This window comes from Salmo salar, chromosome ssa21 (assembly GCF_905237065.1).
Source record: "Salmo salar chromosome ssa21, Ssal_v3.1, whole genome shotgun sequence".
Classification (NCBI taxonomy): Eukaryota; Metazoa; Chordata; class Actinopteri; order Salmoniformes; family Salmonidae; genus Salmo; species Salmo salar.
The window spans coordinates 15,432,575-15,448,672 of NC_059462.1; the positions used below are offsets into that span (position 1 = coordinate 15,432,575).

The 16,098-nt window shown below is 41.7% G+C and overlaps 1 protein-coding gene across 4 annotated transcripts in view; it reads right to left on the reverse strand.

The window, feature by feature from the left end:
- Positions 1–16,098, reverse strand: part of LOC106581801 (growth factor receptor-bound protein 14) — a 58,541-nt gene that overhangs the window by 37,435 nt on the left and 5,008 nt on the right. Inside the window, exons 1-3 of one of the 4 annotated variants that reach the window (XM_045704469.1) lie at positions 9,457–9,614; positions 8,784–8,999; positions 7,148–7,280 (exon numbers count right to left, since the gene is read on the reverse strand). In XM_045704469.1, the coding sequence (XP_045560425.1) occupies positions 7,148–7,280; positions 8,784–8,971 (321 nt within the window). In that variant the 5' untranslated portion in view covers positions 8,972–8,999; positions 9,457–9,614. Of the gene's footprint in view, positions 1–7,147; positions 7,281–8,783; positions 9,619–16,098 lie in introns of those variants that run through there. The other 3 variants (XR_006761172.1, XM_014164122.2, XM_014164123.2) reach the window with 3 other exon arrangements.

Sequence of the window (16,098 nt, forward strand, 5' to 3'; positions counted from 1 at the left end):
AACTATGAAATAACACATATGGAATCATGTAACGAAAAAAAGTGTTTTATTTTATATTCTTCAAAGTAGCCACCCTTTGCCTTGATGAAAGCTTTGCACACTCTTGGCATTCTCTCAACCAGCTTCATGAGGTACAGTAGTCACCTGGAATGCTTTTCAATTAACAGGTGTGCCTTGTTAAAGTTAATTTGTGGAATTTCTTTCCTTCTTAATGTGTTTGAGCCAATCAGTTGTGTTGTGACAAGGTAGGGTTGGTATACAGAAGACAGCCCTATTTGGTAAAAGACCAAGTTCATATTATGGCAAGAACAGCTCAAATAAGCAAAGAGAAACAACAGCCCATCATTACTTTAAGACATGAAGGTCAGTCAATCCGGAACATTGAAAGTTTCTTTTAGTGCACTCGCAAAAACCATCAAGCGCTATGATGAAACAGGCTCTCATGAGGACCGCCACAGGAAAAGTAAATTACCTCTGCAACAGAGGTAGAGTTAACTGCACCTCAGATCGCAGGCCAAATAAATGCTTTATAGTTCAAGTAACAGACACATCTCAACATCAACTGTTCAGAGGAGACTGCGTGAATCAGGCCTTCATGGTCGATTTGCTGCAAAGAAACCACTACTAAAGGATACCAATAAAAAGAAGACTTACTTGGGCCAAGAAACACGAGCAATGGACATTAGACCTGTGGAAATCTGTCCTTTGGTCTGATGAGTCCCCCCCAAAATGTTGGGATCCAACCGCTGTGTCTTTGTGAGACACATAGTAGGTGAACGGATGATCTCCGCAGGTCTGGTTCCCACCGTGAAGCATGGAGGTGGTGGTAAGACGGTGTGGGGGCGGCTTCGCTGGCGTCTTGGTCTAATTTATTTAGAATTCAAGGCACACTTAATCAACATGGCTACCACAGCATTCTGCAGCGATACGCCACCCCATCTGATTTGCGCTTAGTGTGACTGTCATTCGTTTTTCAACAGGACAATGACCTAACACACCTCCAGGCTGTATAAGGGCTATTTGAGTGATGGAGTGCTGCATCAGATTACCTGGCCTCCACAATCACCCAACCTTAACCCAATTGAGATGGTTTGGGATTAGTTGGACCAAAGACTGAAGGAATAGCAGCCAACAAGTGCTCAGCATATGTGGGAACTCAAAGACTATTGGAAAAGCATTCCAGGTGAAGCTGGTTGAGAAAATGTCAAGAGTGTGCAAAGCTGTCATCAAGGCATAATGTGGCTACTTTGAAGAACCTCAAATATATTTTGATTTGTTTAACTATTTTTTGGTTTCTACATGATTCCATATTTGTTATTTCATCATTTTGACATCGTCACTATTATTCTACAATGTAGAAAATAGTACAAATAAAGAAAAACCCTTGAATGAGTAGTTGTGTCCAAACTTTTGACTGGTACTGTAACATCCTGCTGGTTGCAAGAATATTGTAAACTCAGCAACAACAAAAAACATCCCTTTTTCAGGACCCTGTCTTTCAAAGATAATTCGTAAAAATCCAAAATAACTATACAGATCTTCATTGTAAAGGGTTTAAACACCGTCTCCCATGCTTGCTCAGTGAATCATAAACAATTAATGAACATACACCTGTGGAACGGTCGTTAAGACACTAACAGCTTACAGACGGTAGAAAATTAAGGTCACAGTTATGAAAACTTAGGACACTAAAGAGGCCTTTCTAATGACAAAAAAAAAAAAAAAAAGATGCCCAGGGTCCCTGCTCATCTGTGTGAACATGCCTTAGGCATGCTGCAAGGAGGCATGAGGACTGCAGATGTGGCCAGGGCAATAAATTGCAATGTCCGTACTGTGAGATGCCTAAGACAGTGCTACAGGGAGACAGGACGGACAGTTGATCATCCTCGCAGTGGCAGACCATGTGTAACAACACCTGCACAGGATCGGTACAGCTGAACATCACAACTGCGGGACAGGTACAGGATGGCAGCAACAACTGCCCGAGTTACACCAGGAACGCACAATCCCTCCATCAGTGCTCAGACCGTCCGCAATAGGCTGAGAGGCTGGACTGAGGGCTTGTAGGCCTGTTGTAAGGCAGGTCCTCACCAGACATCACTGGCAACGGCGCCTATAGGCACAAACCCACTGTCGCTGGACCAGACAGGACTGGCAAAAAGTGCTCGTCACTGACGAGTTCGTGTTTATCGTCGAAGGAATGAGCATTACACAGAGGCCTGTACTCTGGAACGGGATCGATTTGGAGGTGGAGGGTCTGTCATGGTCTGGGACGGTGCGTCACAGCATCATCGGACTGAGTTTGTTGTCATTGCAGGCAATCTCAACGCTGTGCGTTACAGGGAAGACATCCTCCTCCCTCATGTGGTACCCTTCCTGCAGGCTCATCCTGACATGACCCTCCAGCATGACAATGCCACCAGCCATACTGCTCATTCTGTGTGTGATTTCCTGCAAGACAGGAAATGTCAGTGTTCTGCCATGGCCTGCGAAGAGCACGGATCTCAATCCCACTGAGCATGTCTGGGACCTGTTGGATCGGAGGGTGAGGGCTAGGGCCATCCCCCCAGAAATGTCCGGGAACTTGCAGGTGCCTTGGTGGAAGAGTGGGGTAACATCTCACAGCAAGAACAGGCAAATCTGGTGCAGTCCTTGAGGAGATGCATTGCAGTACTTAATGCAGCTGGTGGCCACACCAGATACTGACTGTTACTTTTGATTTTGACCACCCCTTTGTTCAGGGACACATTGTTCAATTTCTGTTAGTCACATGTCTGTGAAACGTGTTCAGTTTGTCTCAGTTGTTGAATCTTATGTTCATACAAATATTTATACATGTTAAGTTTGCTGAAAATAAACGCAGTTGACATTGAGAGGACGTTTCTTTTTTTGCTGAGTTTATAAATTGCAGTCGTACTTTATCCAAAGACTTTTCAAAAAGTGAGATATGATAAACAGCCCTGGTTTCCCAGATTTTTCATAGTGTTATATTGTTTTCAGTACTTGTCTTATATTATCTCCAATGTATCATCCATGTAAAAAACCTGTCTGATTAGGATGAATAATATCCAACAACACCTTTTTAATTCTATGCGCTATGCAGTTTGCATAGTGTAAGGGGCCTCCAATTTTTTAAATGGACCTGAATGGTATGCCATTCAGCCCTGGAGTTTTCCCGGACTTAACTTTAGTTGCATCAAGAAGTTCCTCTGTAATTCAGCCTTCACAGAAGTCTTTCTGTACAGCTGTTAATTGTTCATTATTAATAGAAAATAATACTAACAATTAACTTTGGTTAGTAGAGATGGAGGAGACAAACTAAAACATATGCTTAAAGTACTTTGCTTCCCTGTTCAAAATATTGTTTGGTGAATCATGGGTGACACCATCATTTGTAACAAGTTTCAGTAAATTATTTTTGGTAGAATTTCTATGTTGAAGATAACATTTAAAAGAAAGTGCATTTTCCCCATATTCTATCCATTTCGCTTTATTTTCAGAATACATTACACTTGATTTTTCTTGAATAAGTTTCTCCATTTCTTTTTTACAAGGATTAAATGTCAGGAATGGTGAAAAACTGAGTTTAAATGTATTTGGCTAAGGTGTATGTAAATTTCCGACTTCAACTGTATATCTCACTAGGTCAGGATATTTAAACCTCCATATATCCACTCGTTCCATTATATCCATGATATTCGTGATTTCCTTACGTGGATAAGGGTGATCGTTTGCAGTGTGATTTCCTATACGGTCCATTGAGGTACTTAAAACCATAATCTCCCACCATAATAATAGGGTCTTGTATTGCTTGATAAATTATAATAAAGTGCATTCGGAAAGTATTCACCCTCGACTTTCCACTTTTTGTTATGTTACATTACAGCCTTATTAAAAAATTGAGGAATATATTTTATTTACTCCATCTACTTACAACGCCCCATAATGGCAAAACAGGTTTTTAGAAATGTTAGCAAATTTATTACAAATAAACAGAAATCTTATTTACATAAGTATTCGACCCTTTGCTATGAGACTCAAAATTGAGCTCAAGTGCATCCCGTTTCCATTGATCATCCTTGAGATGTTTCTACAAATTGATTGGAGTCCATCTCTGTCAATTGATTGGACATGATTTGGAAAGGCACAAACCTGTCTATACAAGGTTCCACAGTTGACAGTGCATGTCAGAGCAAAAACAAAGCCACGAGGTCGAAGGAATTGTCCGTAGAGCTCCGAGACAGTGTCAACTCACATACCTGGGGAAGGGTACCAAAACATTTCTACAGCATTGAAGGTCCCCAAGAACACAGTGGGCTCCATCATTCTTAAATGGAAGAAGTTTGGAACCACCAAGACTCTTCCTAGAACTGGCCATCCAGCCAAACTGAGCAATCGGGGGAGAAGGGCCTTGGTCAGGGAGGTAACCAAGAACCCGATGGGTCCAGAGTTCATCTGTGGAGATGGGAGAACCTTCCAGAAGGACAGCAGCACTCCACCAATCAGGCCTTTATGGTAGAGTGGCCAGACAGAACAATTTTGCCTGAATGCCAAGCGTCACGTCTGGAGGAAACCTGACACCATCCCTAAAGTGAAGCATGGTGGGGGCAGCATCATACTGTGGGGAGGTTTTTCCAACGGCAGGGACTGGGAGACTAGTCAGGATCGAGGGAAAGATGAACGGAACAAAGTACAGAGAGATCCTTGATGAAAACCTGTTCCAGAGCTCTCAGGACCTCAGACTGGGGTGAAGGACAAGTCTCTGAATGTCCTTGAGTGGCCCAGCCAGAGCCCAGACTTGAACCCAAATTGAACATCTCTGGAGAGACCTGAAAATACTTGTGCAGCAATGCTCCCCATCAAACCTGACAGAGCTTGACAGGATCTGTAGAGAAGAATGGGACAAACACCCCAAATACAGGTGTGCCAAGCTTGTAGGGTCATACCCAAGAAGACTCGAGGCTGTAGTCGCTGCCAAAGGTGCTTCAACTAAGTACTGAGTAAAGGGTCTGAATACTTATGTAAATTAAATTATATATTTTTTATTTTAAATAAACTAGCAAAAAAAAGTATGTTTTTGCTTCGTCATTATGGGGTATTTTTTGTAGATTGAGGGGGAAAACTATTTAATCAATTTTAGAATAAGGCTGTAACCTAAACAATTTTGGAAAAAGTCAAGGGGTCTGAATACTTTCCAATATATTCCTTTTAGCCAGGTAAATACTGATTGTCTTTTCTCATGATCTGCTGAGCCATTACAATTGGCTATACTTATATCACCATAATGAAATAAAAGTTTCAATTCTATTTATCATAATATATATGTTTGTAAACTTACCATTAAAAAGCACCATAATGATTGTGTCCATATAGCTATACCATGGAATTCTCACTGCTACTAAGTAAACCTCCAATTGTTCTCCACTATTCCAACTGCTGAAACCTCCCCCCATCCCAAGTAGGACTGTCGTCCCAGTGACTGGCAGACCACCCCTGTCCACATGTATCCTAGGGCCTTTGAGAGATTGGGACCAATCATTTAAAAAGAGCACACAGTGCCACCCACAGAACAGAAGCAGATCAACTGCCAAAAGCATTTCCAATGCGCTTACCTCGATTGTATACAATATATATATATATATATATATATATTCATTCAAAAAATCTTGCATATCTTACTTTATTTCCACAATTAACGAATAATATGCTCAATAATGTCAGCAATTCATATGAAGGAATGTCACCTATAACCAGGATTGGCATTACAAAAATAAATGTTTGGCAAGCAATTATTATTTTGGGAAACAATTATTGTGATTAATCCTGTATTTTACCCAACAATATTACCCCATAGCAACAGATGTGCGGTACATACAGTACACACACGCCACAAGCTCAGATGTTCAACAGTTGTTCCATCCCCGAGCCCAACTCAAGAGAAGACTTGATGTGCGAATGCATATACAGTTGTAGCTGTATGAGAAGGCTTGTCAAATTGAGCAAGAATGGGGAGATTTGATTAACCAATGTCAAGTCCTAGCTGATGGCGCTCAGATACACACACACACACACACACACACACACACACACGACCATTTTCCAAAACATCAGACCTTTAGATTATTTTGTGCCACCAGGGCCACAATAATTTGCCCCTTTGTCTGATTGCCCAAGTGTGCCAATTTCCTGCAATTCTACACATTTCTTCATGGAGTTGAGAGAACATTTCGCCGTTTTAAAGCAATGTTTCTGCAGTTCTATGCATTTTGCCATGTCTAACGCTGTTACTTTACTCAAGCACAATAACAAAATCAAAAACTGCTCAAATCATTTTTCTTTTTTCCCTGACTGTCTAGCTTTTATTTCGGTGATTGTTAGCCCTCTCATGATATATAATTACTTTTGCGTATGTCCATTTAGGAGGAAATCTACATTTTCACTTTACATTTAACAGTGTTACCCAAGCATGCACTGAAAGTTATTCACTTAAGCACAGGAACTCCATATGATGAGATCAAGCAGAACAGAACAGAGCCAGGGGTCCAGTGAGGAGTGAACGCTGATCCAGTGCCAGCTCTCTTCTCCCCCACAGTCACCTTTTTTTTTCTTCTTTACAGAGCTGGTCAAAAGTAGTGCACTATATAGAGAATAGGATGCCATTTGGGATGCAGCCCATGGCAGGGTGAAGAACAGCATGCCCGGCGGTACAACCACACCACATAGGCCTACATAAACACTGGGTCACCGACCCTTGTCTGAGCTCTTTGGTTGTACACGTTTGTGCCATTAGAACGAGTGCGCTGTTCATTGTAACGCCGTTGCTGATGCAGAATCTAGGTACAAAGTCAGGATCTCACAGTCACATGTTCTTTGGGATTTCTCTGCAGCGTGTGCTTCGCATACTCAACAACTGGTTCTGCGTCCTCACGCCCCGCAGTTTTAGACTTTTAGCTCATGCCAAGTATGACCGAGTCACGCGAGAATTTGAACGTACACGTGTCTTGCAGCTTGTGTTCTTTTTTTTTTATCTGGCAGTGTTATCCCTTCTAGGATCACATGTAACACCCGAGGTTGTCAACTGGAAATCATTACAGGGGGACATTGTATTTTCTATTTGTCTGTGTAAAATAAACAAATATCTGCTCACCTGAGTTGCGCCACTTTTGGTGGAGGGTAATAAACAATCGGAGACAAGGGATGAGACGGTTGAGGGAATGAGTTCTGGGAAAAGGCTTGGTACAGGAGCAGCCAGCAGAAACTCCTCTCCCTCTTCAATTTTCCTGGAGCGAGGCAAAGAATAAGTATATAAAACATTATACTGACAACCACTGAGCTTAACACAAACAATATGCTGCCTGTCGGTCAGTCTTTCCATCTGGAATGAGGAGAGATAGGCATTCGTGGTAATGTTATTGCAATGATATATCAGATATTAGATGCCTGGAGCTTTAGGAGCCTACAGCGAGTCATGGGATCTCCTTAGCCTCTACCTGAGACATATATCACTGTCAATACCCATACTGAAGCATGTGTATTGCCAGATTCTACTGTATACCTCCTAGCTGTTGTTAGTGCCTTTGTTGTGAATCATGTGTCTTCTGTACATTCGAGGGGATCAGTAGGACTGAACAGTTGATACTCCCAGACAGACACAGATATGGCTGACCGACAGTGAGACTAGCCATGTCTACGACTGCGTCCCCCCGGTCCCCCCCCCACTCTCAGCCAGTCAGAAAACACACCAAGCAGAGGGACAAACTGATTTTTGATGAGACGATAGATAACGCACCCTCCACCTCAGCAGGGCGCAGCTTAGAAAGAGCACTTGGAGCCTAGCTCGCGCTAAGTTAGTATAAAGAAAATTCAACTTGACATCATGTCAAGACAGAGTTTGGCTACACACTAGAGAGCCGGGTCACCCCCGTTCATGCATAGTGAATCCACAACGGAAATACAGGCCTATGATCCTTATGTTTATCTGACGTGGATTTCTGATTGTGTCTGTATGAGGGAGAGGCCATGATGGCCGTTACGCTGTTTACTTCACATAAAACTCAGCAAAGCGTGTCCGTTTAATCCGTTCATACCAAAACGAGCAGAAAAAGCAACCCTGTCCGTGTGGGAAAGACCGGCCTGACAAAAGCATCACCACATTTGCCATTAGTATCATGAGAAGATATGAAATTGAGATTTAACATGGTTTATATATGTGAAGGCGTTTCACGGTAAAGTCTACACCTGTTGTATTCGCGCGCATTTGACAAATACATTTGAGGGCCTTGAATGGTAAAAGGTGTCTCCCATTGACATGTCCTTACTGCTCTGTAAACACACAGCAGTTACTAAGTTACTAATTACAAGCAGCAAAGTAACAGGTGTTAGATTCGAGTCCGGTTCTTTCAGTGTACTCTCAAAATTGGGTAAAACTATTCTCTCGCCGACAGGCGTGCATTTAGCGGTACAAAGTCTACAGCAATTGTTCAACTGGGACGTCTTTGCCCTGCTGTTGCGAATACAAAGGGTGTACTATTCCTCTGTAGGAGAGCACATTGTACGAGCGCACTAATCACATATGTTAAATATTAACTTCAAGCAGTGAGTTACAGTATAAAGTAAGAGATACGCTTAGGCTTTTGAAGGAAATTTGGGGATATATATTACTAACACAAATGGTTTGTGTTTTAGACTGTTCGTTGAAAACATAACTATGAACTATAAAGAAAAATGTGACACTAAATCACATTCATTCACACCAGCCATTCCAAAGGAGAAATTAACAATACCTATTCCCCTGGCAGACAACATTCCTGGAGAGCTGGGGATTTGGTGGTTGTAAAGGACCATGCAAAGGGATGAGGGATGGGCTGGAAAAGCCACTCACATTACCCTTCCCACTCCCAGAAATCTCGGCTTTCTCTCCGAGGCAGCCAGAGGTGTGTACGTCTTCCAGTGTGTTATTCATATCACTCATGGGGGGCCGGCTATATCCAAGGCATCATCTGGAGCAGAGAAAAGAGACGAGCTGTTGGAATGGAGTGTACAGGGAAGTAGCAGAGTAGAGCACATTGAGAGGGAGCAAGAGCTAGAAGGGATCCTCTGTCTGCTCACAGCACACACATGCCTCTCCGCAAGGCTCATCTGCTGCCCGTGCAACTGGCCCAGTGGGGCAAAACATGATCCACCACAATAAAGATATTTTTAACTCAATGACTCGCAAATGAGCCCTGGCTTTGACACAGTGGCGTATTAAAATGCATGCGCCAACTCTGGGATTTTTTTTTCTCCCCCTGGTTTGGTTGTAGTTAATTCTTCCCTCTATTTCTTAGTTTTTTTTTTTCTCTTCGATTTTTTTTCTTCCTCTCCCACTTCCTGGAAAGCAGACCTGCACAGAAAGCACACCTACGCAAAGGGTTGTTAGTATGTAACTTAGCTATGTTATGAGTCCTGGATGGCTACCAGACTGTAATACCAACTGTTCCTTTTGTCACAGACTTCGCACTGAGGTCCCGACTGCACTTTAAAACTGAGCCCTGTGCTGGACTGGATGAATGTAGAAGCGGAGAGTATCCCAGCCATGACTCAGCCATGATGTAGTGGGCTGTGGTGTGGTGTGGTAGGTTATGTCATTCTGTGACAGCCAGCCAAGCATTATGTGGGGCGATGGTTGACGTGATAGCATCTATCTGAAAGGTAATGTGTAACAGAGATTGGGCTGGGGCTGAGAGGCTACTGTGGATAATCACATGCAGGCAGTCATTATGGTAACATCTGGTCGCAGTACCAGTTTACTTAGCTTGCTGAAATCTAGATGGCAGAACTTCATTCTATTCAAACCTTTGCAAATGTTTCTAACTCCAATTTTTACTTTATTAGAAAGTAGACATTGAACATGAATTTGTTGTTGGCTGCTGAGGGTGATTATTAATGTTATGTGCTTCAAAACTGAACAGTGGCCATTATCTGTATAGGAGCAACTTTTCAAAAAGCTACTTAAAATTGCAATAACACAAAATGATGGCAAATGCTATTAACCCATTTAATCCCATCGGTCACAATAGTGGAAAGAAATGCTTGTACTTTACAGGCTCCAGAGAAGATCAACTAATTAGTCATATTATGCATTAGTAAAAAGGGGTCTAGTATGATTCAAAGAAGTTTAATATGATTTCTCTAATGGTTTCAAGACCACAGGCATAAATCTCCAAGGTGTACTTTTACAGACATATTGGCACCAGAAGTCTGTATTCAACAGCTTAAAAAAACAAATACATTGTTGGCATTTAAAAATATTTTCTTCGTAAATATGTTTAAAAGGGTCTCGTTTACATATGTGCCTTCCGTTTTCAATTCATTGAATCAATGATGCTGGAGGTATATGAACATTTCTTAGCCGTGTGACCAATGGGAAAACACAGTGGCTCTAACTCATTCATCACAGCAGAGTCTTTATTTTCTCAGTAGATTGAAGTCGAGTTGGGTTATGGATATACTTCATCAAGACGATCTTACAGACGATTATCTATTAGCCCTTTACATGCTGTATGTTTAAATCAGTGATAGACAGTAGAAAGTCATATTTTGTCATTTGAGGGGGAATTGGCCATGTATAGACCCATAAACTGAATTAGTGTAATAATGTAACAAATATTGAATGGCAGTAGGTTTGTTTAGTGTCTCTTGCACAAGGGAAGACCGGCTATCAGTGCATTGGGACATAGCCACAGGTGTAAACCTGGTTTGTATGGGTATTTGGGCTGAGATATAAAAGGTGTAAACCTGGTTTGCAGGAGTACTGGAGCTGAGGTGCAGGGGTAGACCTGGTTTACAGTTTATGAGTATCCAGGCTTTGGCACATATTTAGACCTGGCTTAGTTGACTATTGGGGTTCAAGCACAGGTACAGACTTTGTAGGTATGTAAATTGAAGCTGTATTACAGGTGTACCCTTGTTTGTATTAATATTGGGGCTGAAATGGAGAAGTACACCTATTTTTTGACAATTGGGCCTGACATGTAGCAGTAGACCTGTTAAAAATAGAAAAGAAAATGGGGGTTACACGTGCAGGTGTACACCTGGTTGGTAAGAATATTGGGGCTAAAGTACAACTGTAGACCTTGTTTGTATGAATGTTGAGGCTTGGGCACACCTGTTTTATATATGAGTATGCCCATGGATTTACCTGGTTTATGAGTAATGGAGTGTAGAAATACACAAGGCTCATATGGCTGGGTCTGGACGGACGTCTATTGCCCATTCAAATCCTTTGGCAACAAGTTTGTGGTAGGAAAAATGGTTTAATGGGGCACATGTTATACCACTGAACTATGAGTTTATCAATGAAAATGATTAGCGTATACAGGTCAGAGATCACAGGACTAAGATATGCAAATAACATTGTTTGGGTGTGCAGCAAATAGCTGGATAGGTTACCGTTGGTGACTTGGGGAATACAGGCTTAAGAGAAGTGGGTATCAGGGCCGAGGAGTATTGGAAAAGGAACTGGAGTCTATGAGTAACAAATAGGGCATTTAGGGCTATGATTTGGGTGTATTGGTACTTGATTGTATCAATATTAGGGTATTGGCATGTGGGTGTTAGGGTCAGGGCATGGGGTGTGTGGCTAATTGGGTTTAGGTGTGTGGGTAAGTGGGCTGTGGTATATAGATATTGGGGCTGAGTAATTGGGGTCAATGTATGTTCATTGTATTATACGCACATCCATCTGTGACCGAGAATATAACACTTTTTTTTTCTTCTTTCTTTTTAACATACGTCAATATTTTGTAAAAAAAAATACAAATTATAATAAAAAAAAATACAAATTATAATAAAAATATATAATCTATGGATTACATGTTAGGGTTACTAATGGCTAGGGTAGGTTACTTTCTAAATGTAATCCGTTACAGTAACTTATTTTTTTTTATTTAACCTTTATTTAACTAGGCAAGTCAGTTAAGAACAAATTAATATTTACAATGACGGCCTAGGAACAGTGGGTTAACTGCCTTGTTCAGGGGCAGCATGACACATTTTTACTTTGTCAGCTCGGGGATTCGATCCAGCAACGCTCTAACCACTAGGCTACTTGCCGTTACATGTCCAAAATTGTAATCAGTAACACAACTTTTGGATTACCCAAGCTCAGTAACGTAATGGGATTACTTTCAGTTACTTTTATTACTTTCCCCTTGAGAAGACAAAAATGTATATTGAACAACATCTACTGCAGGATAATGTTAGAGTTTACATAACTGGCCATGAATGGATGTTGCATTTTACTTTATGGGTTGGTTATGTAGGCTTCTTCTAACCAATTATTTTCTACTACAGATACTAATACAATTAGGCTATATCTTCACCAAAGTCAGTCAGATTTCCAGTTAATTTAATACCCCTTGATCTTCAAGAAAAGGATTTTGAAATATAGCTTAGCCCAAAATTACCTGAGCATAACTCAAACTAAAAACGTATTAGCCTACTCTGTTAATGATTTTGTTGTCATGGAGGACTGATTGGTATTATTGCGTCGAGTTGAAAAATAAATGCTGCTCTCGTGGAATTGCATGCTTTGAGCACTACCGATAAGTTGTATTTGCATGTGAAAGACGAATGCCATATGCTGCATTTTCTATAGGACTATTAACTTTTTTGTTGGCGACACTTTGATATCTCAACAATTTGCAGCTGTTTAAGTCTATCAAAAGTGTGCGAGTTTGAGCATGTGTCTGTTAGGCCTATGGATTTTTTTTATCAGCACGAACTAGATTGAGCAATAAAAGCCCGACTTGTGGTCTTCATGAATTAAAACTTGTTTTTGACAGTATGTGGAGCACAATACCACAGAGGAAGGGAGGAAATCCCTCAAACTTTTATCCGCACTATGCAGCTGTTGCAAGAGCACATTTTTCACTGGCTGTCCACTGGTAGAAAAACATTTGGGTTAAAATACACATATAAACTGAGTTTACAAAATATTGAGGACACCTGCTCTTTCTATGACAAAATTACCAGGTGAAAGCTATGATCTCTTATTGAGGTCACCTGTTAAATCCACTTCAAATCAGTGTAGATGAAGGGGAGGAGGCCGGGTAAAGAAGGATTTTTAAGCATTGAGACATGGATTGTACATGCGTGCCATTCAGAGGATGAATGGGCAAGATAAAAGATTTGTGTGCCTTTGAACGGGGTATGGTAGTACGTGCCAGGCACACCGGTTTGTGTCAAGAACTGCAAAGCTGCTGGGTTTCTCACGCTCAACAGTTTCCCGTGTGTATGAAGAATGGTCCACCACCCAAAGGACATCCAGCCAACTTGACACAACTGTTGGAAGCATTGGAGTCAACATGGGCCAGCATCCCTGTGGTGGAACGCTTTCAAAACCTTGTAGAGTCCATGCCCCGACAAATTGAGGCTATCCTGAGGGCAAAGGGGGGGTGCAACTCAATATTAAAGTGTTCTTAATGTTTTGAACACTCAGTGTACATTTGTGAACAGCCATCCACAATCTAAGGTGCAAATAGCTAAATGAGAGAGCAGCACTGTGATTCACATCAATGCGCTACTGTATGTAGATTTCAATAATAAGTGTTATCCATAGCGCACGTAGGCTACACCACTGCTGTTGTCCTTACCTCCAAGCGTTTATTCAAGTTGGATAATCTTTGGATGCAGTCAACACCATTGGAAGACATAGCTTGGACTGTAGCCTACAAAAGCCTATTCCTGCTCTTTTCACGCAATCCTTCAAAAGGCATTTTGTGTGTCATCATAGTTGTCTCTGACTTGTGGTCAGACTCCCTCAGGCGGAACAAACTTAAACTTGCGCCTTTTTTCAGTACTGATTTCAATGTCATTGAAAAAACAGGAGTCAAATAATTATCGAAAACATCCTTTCTGAATTTAAAAGTAATCCTAGAAGTATTACAATATTTTTACTGCTAAAGTAGCAGTTTACAGTTTATTTTTTACATGTATTCTGTAAGTCACCAAGTCTGCAAATGGCATAAGACTTGCATAGTGCCACGTCTGGTTTTTTTTTTTGGTGGGGAAAAAAATTGGTTACAAGTCCCACTACCTGTATCACTTGTTTAGATTACTTATATTTAATGTTCTGCGTTTCCTTATCACTCGATTCTTGGATTCCAAAGTCAACGCGAGAGTCATCAAATGGCCCATCATTGTGTCTTTTCACAGTTGACAACAAAACAAGCACTAAAGGGTTTTCTTGAGAAGGACACTGAGCATCTTTTCCCAGAACATGGCTTCAGTCTTACCCTGAAGAGGCTCCTGTGTCTCAGAGTGCGTCCCAAATGGAACCCTATTCCCTATATAGTGCGCTACTTTTGACCAGAGCCCTATGGGTCCTCAGTTGTTTAAGCAGCCCCCTAGCGATTCAATGGAGAAAAAAATTAAAAAAAATCAGACAGATCTGTATGAAAGGGAGCTGTGTGCCTCCAGTAATGCACTCCCAGTGTAAAGGAGCCTGAGCTAACAGCACTGTCACAATAACACAGCTCCACCTGGCTTAGGTTACCTTTTCACTTAGACACACCATCATAAGAAAGGCCCCCTCTCTGGAGAGCACCACTGACAAAGCACGACACAAAATAAAAAAAAAACAGGAAACAATCAAATAAACGACATGCTACTGCTGAAGTCTCTGTAAAGGTGAATGTAAATAGTCCCATGCTTATTTATCCAATGCATAAGCAGTACGTAAGTAGCCTTGCACGAGCCTTGTGCGAGCCGGAATGGCTCATAGGGCATGAGCCTCCCGTTTCTGTAGCGTGTAGCAGCTTGATGTACAAGTATACCCCCTGGACACGACGCAAGTCTATCGCATAAGGAGCACAATAGTGAATTAGCGTAGTAGTGAGTGAGTGAGTGAGTGAGTGAGTGAGTGAGTGAGTGAGAAAGTAAGACAAAAAGACAGACTAGTCAAACAATCCAACTGGGGTCCTACAAAAACAAAGTCTGAGACAAGGACACCGTGAGGCCAAGCAGAATGAGCTGTCCAAAAATAACCCTGGCCTGAAACATATTCTTCGGCTATCAGTCAATGCAAATGCTTTCCAATTGTCCCCACAATGACATTTTGTAAATGACGGATCTCTATGGCAAGATGCATCATTCACCCAAATTTGGTCAAAATCGGGCCAGTGGTTTCTGAGATATCGTGTGGGTTAGCTAGACTCATATCCCTGAGCATGTGTACCAAATGTCACCACTCGGAGTCAAACAGATCAGTAGATATAAACATGTTCCCATTATTGCGCCACCGTGTGGTCAATATTAAATGTCCTTACATATGTTGAGTCTTGATAGTATTTGCAACGTGTGCTAAATTGTGTTACAATACAAATATCATTTTATTTAACCTTTACTTAACTAGGCAAGTCAGTTAAGAACAAATTCTTATTTACAATGACGGCCTACCCCTGCCTCCCCTAACCCGGACATCCCTGGGCCAATTGTGCACCACCCTATGGGACTCCCGATCACAGCCGGTTGTGATAGAGCCCGGGATCGTACCACGGTCTACAGTGACGCCTCTAGCACTGAGATGCAGTGCCTTAGACTGCTGCGCCACTCGGGATCCTTGATTTATATGCATTTATGTGCCAGACCACGCCCAAGTGAATGTTTATTGGTCAAAAGCAGCCATGTTGTTTTAGGTACTAGTCTGGAAAATATTGTGTTGAGAGACCTTTTTCGATAGATGCCACATATCAAGTTTCGTGCAGATCGGGCCCAGAAGAGTAGCTTTTTAAGTGTTTTTCACAAAATTCTAAATGGCGGACCTTATCAGTCCCTGAGGCAAATGTGTTCCTTGTGAGAAGAGGGACCTATGTCCAGAATTTCATGACCAAGTCAAACGAGGTGAGGGGCGTGACATTTCAAAGATTGCATTTATAGCGCCACCATCTGACCAATCATTGTAATTGTGTAAATGCCAGATCTCTACGGCAAGGAGCATCATTCACCCAAGTTGTCAAAATCGGGACAGTGCTGTCGAGATATCGCGAGTGACTAACAAACGTACGAACACATGTATGGACGGAGACAGATTCACAGTCCCCTCTCCAATTCCATTGT